Below are 10,189 nucleotides of genomic sequence, written 5' to 3' on the forward strand. Positions count from 1 at the left end.
AAATCGCGCTCGATACAGATCGCGAACATCGACGCGGAACGCGGCCGGGAATCTATTAAAAGACGGGGGACAGGGTGAACGGCAGACGACGCCGTCCGTTCAACTGGTTCTCCCGTTTCATCCGGGAAGTCGGAGATCGTCGAGCATCGTGTTTCGTTAATCGTTTACCGCCGTCTCGGCCATCGAGGATTACGCGAGCGGAACGGAAGTCGCGCTCCCGGGAAAGGAGAAAATGGGGCGGTCGAGGCTGCCTTCGAAGGACGCTACCTGTTACTCCCGGCTTCCTGCGCGCCGTTAAGGACAGGGGATTCGCGAAACACCGATTTATAGCTCGGAAACAATTTATAGCCGCGCTGAATTATATCCAGAGCGGCGCGCTCGCGTTCGCTACGGGCGCGATCAAAGATTCAGCCGGTGGTTCCCCTGGCGCTGGCCGTTTCTCGCTCCGCTTCTTCAATAATTCCGCGAATCGAGACGCTCGAAGCAGTCTCTTCGCGAAGCTAGGCGTAAAGGCCGAACTTCGATGCCCGGCGAAGCCCGTTACCGATTCAGATCGCGCGGAGGCTCGTTTCGGCGCCGAGGCGACGCACGCTTCCGACTGGCGAGAAAAATCGTCGTATCATCGATCCCCGTCTACCCGAGCATTCATCATCCGCCTGTTACTCGCTTAAGCGGCCGCGAGCCGTGAAAGGTTGAGGCAGGCTCTGCTTTCCAATGAAACGAAGCCCTTCGCTCCCCCGATCGTTGGCCGGGTCTGGGACTGGCGCGCGATAAGCGAGATTCTCTCCCTTTTACGACACTCCGGGGACCATCTGGGATTAGGGGCTTACCGGAGGCAGGGTAATGTTGCCGGTAAAAATCGAGGGCCATTGTTCGGGCAGTTCCGCTCGCCGCCGTGCGCTTTAACGGCGTTTAATGAAGACGCAACGATCATTTCCCATTAGCCTTTACGCCGCAGCGGCGCGAGCTTCCACTGCAATTGGAGAAAGTGGACCGTTACGACCTGTAGGAATTAACGCTTATTTATTAGTTGTTCGAAAGAGCCCTCGCGCTTCCTCGTTTATCCGCGCGAACGCCGGCGTGGGCTGCCGTTACCGAGTTTCAATTAGAATGACAATGTTTCATTCATGCCGATGCCGGTCTCGAAAGATCAGCATCGATCAAACACCAAATTATCCGCTACTATTCCCGAACGCGTTGCTCCGTTTGAATTTTAATCCGATTCCCAAAGGGGAAACGCGCCACCTTCTCGCATCCCACGTTCGTCGTTGAACTCGCCGGCGTGTATCTCGAGCGCGGCCTCTTTTCCTCGAAACGTGATTCGGATTTCCTCGCCGGGGCGAACCGCGATCGATTACGCCCGCCTTTGAGACATTCTCTCGCGCGGGATGCATCCCCGACTCGGAATTACTTATTTAAGCAACGACCTCTTCCTTTAATGTCCGGTGTCGATCGACGGGCCGCCCGATCCCTCGGCTTTCCTCTTCCGATTTCCTCGTTTCCGTGGCTGACAGTGTATAAATCGAACGTAACGATACAGTGATAGTAAATCCGGCGGGGGCTATAAAAACAAGTTACGGTATAGGGCCGTCGATAAAGAGTATATACCGTGGCTGTTATCACAGCGGAAAGCTGCGGAAAGATGTACGGCCGGCCTGCATCACCGCCGGTAATCCCTTTCGAAGTCATTTCTTCTCGAAGGGAACTTTTATTTGTCCCACCTTGTAGATTCGTTTCTCGAACGCGGAACGCGTCGCGGCGCATAAACGGTCCGCGGGTCGAGGATAAACTGCGAACGTATTCGTCGCGGCGCTCGACGCGTCATCGACCAGGTCTCGCGAGGTTTCCCGCCGATTTACATTTCACGAGGACCTCGTAATAATTCCGATACACCGACTCGGTAATCGGCGTGCGGCATCCGTAGCGGAAACAACGGAAAAGGGACGTTGGCGGGTCGCCGTTTCGAGTGCTCGTCGCGAACTGGTCCAATTAGACTGGTTTTTGTTGCGGTCGCGGGAAAACCGATTCGAGAGCCGGCTGATCCTAGGAGGGTAATACAATTGGTATCTCGAGATGTCCGGGTAAAGGTACAACGCGAACTCGGCCGAGCGACAGAGACGGACTCGAAGATAACTCGGATCCCTGGCCAGCCGTAACCCCGTTCCGACCGCAGATCTATTTATCCGTCGACGATTCCTGGGGTCCGTTCGTCCGCTCGATTTTACGGCCACAAATCTTCCGGGCGGCGCGACGCATTTTCTGCCACGCGTTCCACCCTTCGTTCGAATATTCTGTTTGCCTCCGTCCGTCCCTATCCGTCGTGTCGTCGAGTGCTTTTTACCGTGGCGTTTTTTCGTTATTTCGACGAACGGTTTTCCGTCCTCCCTCTCTCTCTCTCTCTCTCTGTCCGTCCAGAGGTCTGCTCTTTTTTTTCGTTCGCGTACGAATTTATAGCAGCGGAGGCTCCATTACCCGAATTAATGGGGAGCCGCGAAGCCGCGGATAAGAGAGCTCTCCCGGATTAAAACAGCGGTCATTTTTCGTGGACGTTAATGCTCGTATTTCGCCGGGAACTCCGGTCGTTCTCGTATCGCGTCGGGTTTTCGGTCGCGCGACCGGCCGTACCGTAAAAACCGGCTCCGACGATGCGTCGGGATGCACGCGTGATTCGCTCCTCGCCCGCCGAGTCTGTCGCCGGTTCGATTGTTCGCGCCGGGGACAATAATCGCGCGGGATATCATCGAATTATCATTTCTATGGCGGTGAATTACGCGCGCGCGGAGCGACTCGCAGCGCTCGCCGGAATATTCAATTTGGGGGCCGGAAACCGCGCGTCGTCTGGGGAACGATCGCGAGGAGCTCTCGAGGATTCTATTCTCCCTCGGCAAAAAATCCTTTCGCGTTCTCCGGCGATTGACGACGCGGTCGTGGAAAGCTCCGCGTAAGCGTGTTCCGCTAATGTCTCGAAGCCGCGCGCTACGGTCGGACATAAACGGACGGAGCGCCGCCGACGTGACGCGTTACAGCGACGCCAACATATTCCGTCGATGAATATTCAAGCAACGTCCCGAATCCCGTGTAGCTACACGCGACCCCGAGCCTCGTCGGAACGACGACGCGTGTGGAACTTAAGCTGGATCGTTCGCTTTGAGCTAAATAGTTGACGCCGATCCGAATGACGGAGCACTTGGAAACCAACGCCGAAACGGAGTCGACTCCGACGCGGTCTGGGAGAGCTGTGTCGCGAATCGTTTCGTCCCTCGCGACTCGCCTCGTCGAGCAACGGGTGGTGTAGATCCTCTTAATCGCCGGGCTAGGATATCCGTCGACTTTTCCCGAAATCTTCTTAACGGATCCAATAGGTCAGCAGAAAAGGCTGTAGTCGCGGCGACTTGCTATTGGAGTACCGCACGGCAATTGATAGTCCCGCTTAATCGTTTCCGATTCTCGTCGTTTCGGGCGCTCGTCGGCCGGACGCCCACGCCCGCACGCCGTCCCTCTATCGATTTCGGATACACTCGCTTAATAAACGATGCTTACGTTCCCGCCAAGTCCCCCGCTCCCCTTAAAAAAATACCGAACTGATCCTCCGGTGTACAGCCCGGAATCGTATGGATTTCAAACGAACTCGAGCTGAATCGAGGATCGGATCAACGGAGAATACTGATTGCCCAATTACGGCGGAGACTCTCGAGCCACGGAGCTTTATTAACCTCGTCGGATTTATATCCGAAGTCGAAAGCAACATTGAAATGTTAAGTTATCTAAATAGCAGGAGATCGGCACGCGGTTCCCTCATTCTACAGCATCGAATAGTCTTTTAATATATTCTCCTCTACAAAAGGTTAACGATCCGCTCGATAATCCGCGTAAAGATCGGGGGCTGAACCGCGAAACCTCAAAGCGGATCGCGTTCATGAGCGGAGATGGGATTAAGGATCGGAAAAGCGGAAAACGTCGACTCTCGAGCGTCGTTCGCCGCGAGCGAGAGCTCCGTCGACGCGGGGAAGGGCGAACGTTGGCGAATATCGCCGCGTTTCCGGTCCGCGAGCATGGGCACGGTCGTCGTAAATTTTTCATGCGGTGAAACGTACCGTGCCGCTGTTCCGCGGATATCCTCCGCCGTCGCGGTTCAAAAGAGCGCCGCTCGAGACGGAGGTTCATCTCGGTTTAAAACAAACGTCTGGAGAGCAGCGCGGGAGCCGCGGGGGCCCCATCCCTCGAAAGCTCTCTCTGCCCGGGTCGCGTCGATTCAATGAAGAACGCATAATTGCGAGGAACAGGGTTCGTTCCGAGGCTCAGCCGCGACGTCGAAAGCCGGTCTGGGGCCGCCGGTAAAAGTGCGCAGTTTTCGGTGATCTCGTTAGTCGAGTCGCGGACGAGGTGACACAGCCGATCGCCGTTGTCTCCGGCGTTCAGCCGATTCATCGCGCGTGGAACCGTCGGGGAAACCTAATTACTCCGCGACGAATAAGGGATTACGAGTCTTATCGTTACAGTCGGTTCATCGTTAGGTCCTTTGACGAAGTTCAGTGTACAATAACGAAACGTTTGCGTAGTTAGTCCGCGAGCTCGCAAGTTCGGGCATCAATACTTACCATCATTTCGTCCTCTATAACAGCTCATGGTGCGCACGACGTACTCCGAGCTGTAGTTTATATTGACTCTTCTATCGTAGAGGATGCCGTCCCCTAAGTATATTCCGCCAGTCATCTGTTTCGACTAGAACGAGCACCGTGCCTCTTAATCTCCGGCGCGTTTACCTAGATCTCGCGTCTACGGACAATAGACGGGGCTCAAAATGAAAGCAACAGCTTCCCTCGCGACGAGCGACCGATTTGACGATCGTTAGCGAGACTCGTATCGCCGGTACCCATGGAATCGCTCGAGCATCCTTCGAGTATCTCCCGAAATTGGATTTTCACGAGATCCCGCGCTCGTTTCACGTGCAACGCTGAGTCTTCGCTTCGCCATGATCCCGGCGATTGGCTGCGAAGCTCGCGAAAGCCTTTCGATCTCGCCGGGTGGGTCTCTATAAGTTCGCCAATCTCGCGACGATACGTGCGGAAACGGCGCGCAGTTTTCAGGCGTCGGAGGAGAGGAACGCGAAACGAACGCGATGGGGCGGGGAACGGTCGCGTCGCAGACGATGAAAGAACCGGGCGCGTTTTAATTGGCACACGTAATGGAATATAACGCGGATCCCGGCGCAACTCCCGGACACTGTGTTCGCCGTGGATCGTCGATCCGAGCAGACTCGCGTCGGCATTATTGCACGCGCGACTCGAATCGTTAATTATCGCGGACCGTTCGGTTCGATTCGATACGACGCGATTAGCCGTGCTCGCGTTCTCGCCGATCCCCGAACGCCGAGCTCCTCTTCCCGATCTTCTGCTCCACTCTCGCGACGCTTTAACCCTTTGATCTAGCTTGCTCTGCGAGCATTTCCCGCATAGTCGCTCTCAGCGCGGTATCCACTCGCGCAAAATCTTTCCTCTCCTCCTGAATTCTCTTTCGATTCGAAAGCGAGTAACGTTCTCCTGTCATCGATACTCTGAAGCAAACATAGAACATGCTTAGGATCCGCGTATTTCCAGCGAATGACAAACGACGAAGCGCTCGTATCGATCGCAGTCGAGAAAGACATCGCAGAGGATAACCGCGTCATTTTAGTTCCGTCCCTTATTTTAGAGAAACACCGCTCGCGTCTCCTTTGGACACGCTGAGTCAACCAGCCGTTAACCCGCGGAGAAAGATTGTGAACCGAAAAGAAGCCGCGCGGCGCCGGTAATTAACGTCCGGTGGCAGAGAGGAGGAAACGGACGAAATAAAAAGGGAAAGAGGGAAGAGGAGAAGCGAGAGACGAAAAAGCCGAGCCGGTTTCGCGCGTTCCTAATTAATCCGACGGGATTAACGAGTCCGCCGATGGAACCGCGGCGGGACGGCCGCGATTCCGCGCTTCGGGAAACGCCGGGCACGCCGCCGGGCCCCGCGTAGTGGTGTTCTCTTGGGAGGAACCCGCGGGCACGATCGAGGCGCAGGATATTCGCGAGAAATCGTCGCGCGGCACGATGCTGGCGTGCGTCTATCCGGCGGAGAGCTTCAACAAGTCGAAGACCGTGACGGTGAAGCTCCGTCACGGCCGATCGAGGAAGAAGCCGAAGCTGCTCTCGGTGAAGGAGAAGCAGGCGGCCGCCAAGCTGCCGGAATGCAACGAGATCGCTAAGCTCGGCAACGAGGTAAGACCACCTCCCCTTTATTTTTCGGCGTTCCCGTCGCATACAATCTCCGCGGCTGTGAAAACGAACGCTGACGTCCTGTCGCCCTCCCTGTCGCAGCAGCGGACCGTCTACTTCCCTCGCGTCCACGGAGATTTACAGCGCTGTTTGCACCGTTCAACGCTATTAATCGTCCGCTGACGCGTTAGAATTATTTTACGGAAAGCGATAACCGCGCGTTGATTGCGACGCGGGAGAAATTGAAAGTACATTAACGACCTGCGACGAGAACAATGTTGCGCTTCGAAGTGTAAATTTCTTCATTAAAATACAGTGGAGAATACGTATGTGCGTGAGAACGAGAGCGACGGAGCTGTACACGAAGTGCAGGTTCGCAGTGATACGATATTATTTGATGACGCTCGTCCAATCAACGAGCGCCGAGCGAGTCTACATTCGAAGTTCCGCAGTCGCGTCCGGTCTGCTCGATAATCAAGTGGCCGGTACGTTGACTAAACATCGTCGCTCGACGAAATCTATGTGCAACGAAACACCGTGTCCCGGGGCTGTATCCCGGACCACCCGCAAATTTTATGCGGAAAATTCGGAACGACCACGCGACGGTCGCGCGTCGCGACGTCAGCGCGCCCGGGGCAGGGAAACTTTGCCCCGACGAATCGCCCTAATTAGTGCACGACGGGTGCGTATTTCAATTCGCGCGTCAGCGTACTCGAGCGAACAGCTGCGAGCTTTCGCGAGCCGGTCGTTCCGATCGAAAGATGGAACCATCCTGCGGCCGAATCGTTTATTTCCCAGGAAAGATAAGAGCCGTTTCGTTTGGAAACGTGTTTTCGGCTGACGCGTTTCGCGGTCGCTCGAACCAGTTCCGAACGCGACGGAACTCGGAGGACGAGCTCTCCCACGGGCTCATTGGTTATTCCCGATAGAACGATCGCGAAACGAGGGGCCAGAAGCGCGTCACAGCTCGGCCGGGTTACGTCGCGTAACAGTTCGCCGAGTAAATAATAGTTACGGCCACTTAAACTGTCGCGAGATAACTTTGTAAGACGTTCGCGGGAGCCGGGATTGCCCCGCCGGGATTATTTCGATGAAATTCTCCCGGTATTTACGCGTGCCCCGGAAGACCGTCCTCTCCCGTCGCCGACGAATTCCCTTAATTACCGCGACGGAATTACCTTGTCCGACTCTCGTCCGCAATTACGCTGCCTCCGTCGCCGATAAGGACCGGCGTTCGTCGGCGGAAGTAGAATTCGCTGTCTCCAGAGCCGAACGAACGACTACATTTTCCTTTCCACGAACGCGAATGTTCAACTCGATTCCCGAAATGGAGAAAAATTACCCCTTCGATTTCCATATTTCGCGATGCCAGGGCCCGTTCTCGTGCTTTCAGTCTTTTTCGAAAGCGATCTCGGTTCTTCGGGATTCGTTTGATGACGCTTTAATTGACGCCACGCGTACAAAGCTTTAGGCGCTTCGGGCACGGCTCTTCGTACCTTTGTAGCCGGGAATATCGTCGAGCGTCTGGAATATAAATATCAAACGTCAAAGGGAATATGTATTGTAGCGATTTCGCTGGAAGAAATTGCTTGTTTCCCTCGGCGACGTCTATTCCGGGGAATTAATGGGATCGTTGCTTTGTGAAATTTTTATCGCCCCGCGACCAAGGGACTTCGCTTAGGATCCGCAACGAGGTTCCGTGGCTGGTCGCAGAATTTCCCGGTGACCCGACCCGAAATCGGAAAGATCAATATGCTGTCCATCATCTCCGACGAACTTGGCCCGACGATAGCCACGCGATTCCGTCGCAGATACCGGGAACCTGTTACAAACGTAATCGTGGATATCGCTTGCGCAAACTGCCCGCGAGTTTCGATCGAAACTCTCGAGTGCCTAATGAAAACCGACGAGCGATCGATCGGAGAATTAAGATGACTGTTCGGGGATGGGAAAAGAGCGACGGAACGGACGTCGCCCGATAACGAGCTGGAACTCGCGCGAGACAAACTCCCGCAGCTTCTACAATATGGATTATCCGATCGGACAGGATAGTCCGCGACTGTAATCCTATTCCAGTCCCGGTTCGAATAGATGCCGCGACTATAATCCCATTTTAAATCGTCTGAGCGCGAGGCACGTCCCGCGTGTTCGCTCCATTCGCGGTATCCGCCCGACTGATTGAATATCTCGCCGGCAATCAACGCCGACTTGGTATTTATCATCCATTAACGGGTCTATTAACGTTACTCCGGCGGCAGCGAATTATAACACGTCTCTCCGTTTACGGTCGCTATCTCTTACACCTTTTACGAGTTGCCGCGCGTTTTTCTCGCGACCCCGGGTAATCGGAACGCACCGGTTAACGCGCGTTTTGTCGTTAACCTTCCCCGACGCGTCTAATTTCTCAGATTACGGCGAAGTCGGCGATCCTCCGAGCCGACCGTGACGCGAGTATTCCAATTCCCCGGATTAATTGGACTAATTCGGGAAAACCCTTTAATTGCGGACCGACTGGGAACGAAACGTTTCAATTAAAGGGTGCAGCGATCGCAACAACCGTTTCGATGCGTACGCGCAGGGTCTCTGGTTCCCCGTTAATCGGAATAATTGACCCAAATTGCTCTCGTTTTCCGTAGTTTGCGTCTACGAACGCCGAGGAAAGGCGTCGCTCGCCTGAAATAATCTCCCCTCGAACGCTCGTAGATTTTCGCCGGGATCGACGGATCGATCCGCGCGTCCAGCGATTATCGGGCTTCGAATCGAAGCGGCGAGGTGGTCGCGGGGAATGCAATACCGGGATGTCGCGAGAAACAGCCGAAATTCGCGCTCCGGCCCCAGAGTTATGGGAACGCACGCGTTCCGACCGAGGAAACGGGAGCACCGGGGAATTATCAGCGAGCCGGATTTCGAGGGATCGGGCATTTTTTCCCGGATAAAATTCCTGGGAGAGCGGGCCGCGAACCATTCCCGAGTATCCGGAGTTAAATATCGGCCCCGGCTCGAGCCGGAGCGGCGAGCTAGCCGCAAGTTTACGTAGCCCGTGAATGGCCCGTCCCCGCGGCGCTCGCCTCGAACTAATTTTCGAGGCGACTGCCTCCGAATGTGTTTCCCTTGTCCGCGCTTTCCCCGGCGCAGTAGTTCACCGGCCGCAATCTAGCCGCCTCCAATCTCCCGAGAAGCCTGAAACAACGGGCACGGTCGCCTCGCAGGCGCACCGCGCGCGCCGCAGGCTTTCCGGCGCAGAAAAATACGATATTTCACCAGCCGAGAAATTATTCGCCGCGGAGCGTAACGAGCCCGAAAGGATTTAACGCGGAACGTCCAGAGTAGACGACAGATAAGAGGAAACGCCGGCGGGCGGGGCGGGGGAAGCCCGGTCGTTGCCGCGCGGAATCGTTCCCGGCGCCGAACGCGGAAAAATCGAAGCTCTTTTGTCTCGCGCGAGCGATTTTTTCGCGGAAACCTCCCTCCGAGGTCGGATCCATTCAAAGCGGGCCGCGCGGAGCTTGAAGGGATTTAATACAAGTCCGTGACGCAACAACGGAGCACGCGGCGCGTAGTTTCTGCCGGAGGGAACGCGACTCGGCGCGGAATCGAACGGGAGAACGGCTTTTCTCGTCTAGTCAAAGAGTGGATTTTTAACTGGAATCCGCGTCGAGAAGGGAACGAGGAGCATTGTTTCGAACGAATTCCGAATCCTCGGGATAAAGAGGAAGTTCCGCAGCTCTTTTCTCCGGCGAGCTCGCGCTTGTAACTGGACGAGATACCATTAACAAGGATAACGAATCGAGCGCCGTCGCTCCCGTGATTTCCCTCGTCCGACCCATCGGCCGGAATCGCCTCGATGATCTCGCGCATATTGATTCCGAGGTCAGCTCGAGTTCACCGACGCAATTCCGATGGTTCCACCGGCAACCCCGCGGACGTAATGGATCCTCGAGGCTCGCCGCGTA

General features: G+C 55.5%; 1 protein-coding gene across 7 annotated transcripts in view; it reads left to right on the forward strand.

Moving 5' to 3' along the window:
• Window positions 1-10,189, forward strand: part of LOC116433621 (uncharacterized) — a 114,423-nt gene that overhangs the window by 75,735 nt on the left and 28,499 nt on the right. For 2 of the 7 annotated variants that reach the window (XM_076372485.1, XM_031991884.2), the window contains exon 2: window positions 5,692-6,239. The exons of the other annotated variants lie outside the window; for them this stretch is intronic. In XM_076372485.1, coding sequence (XP_076228600.1) covers window positions 6,072-6,239 — 168 coding nt within the window. In that variant the 5' untranslated portion in view covers window positions 5,692-6,071. The remainder of the gene's footprint in view (window positions 1-5,691; window positions 6,240-10,189) is intronic. 7 annotated transcript variants of the gene reach the window in all.

The sequence above is a fragment of the Nomia melanderi genome, chromosome 12 (assembly GCF_051020985.1).
Source record: "Nomia melanderi isolate GNS246 chromosome 12, iyNomMela1, whole genome shotgun sequence".
NCBI lineage: Eukaryota > Metazoa > Arthropoda > Insecta > Hymenoptera > Halictidae > Nomia > Nomia melanderi.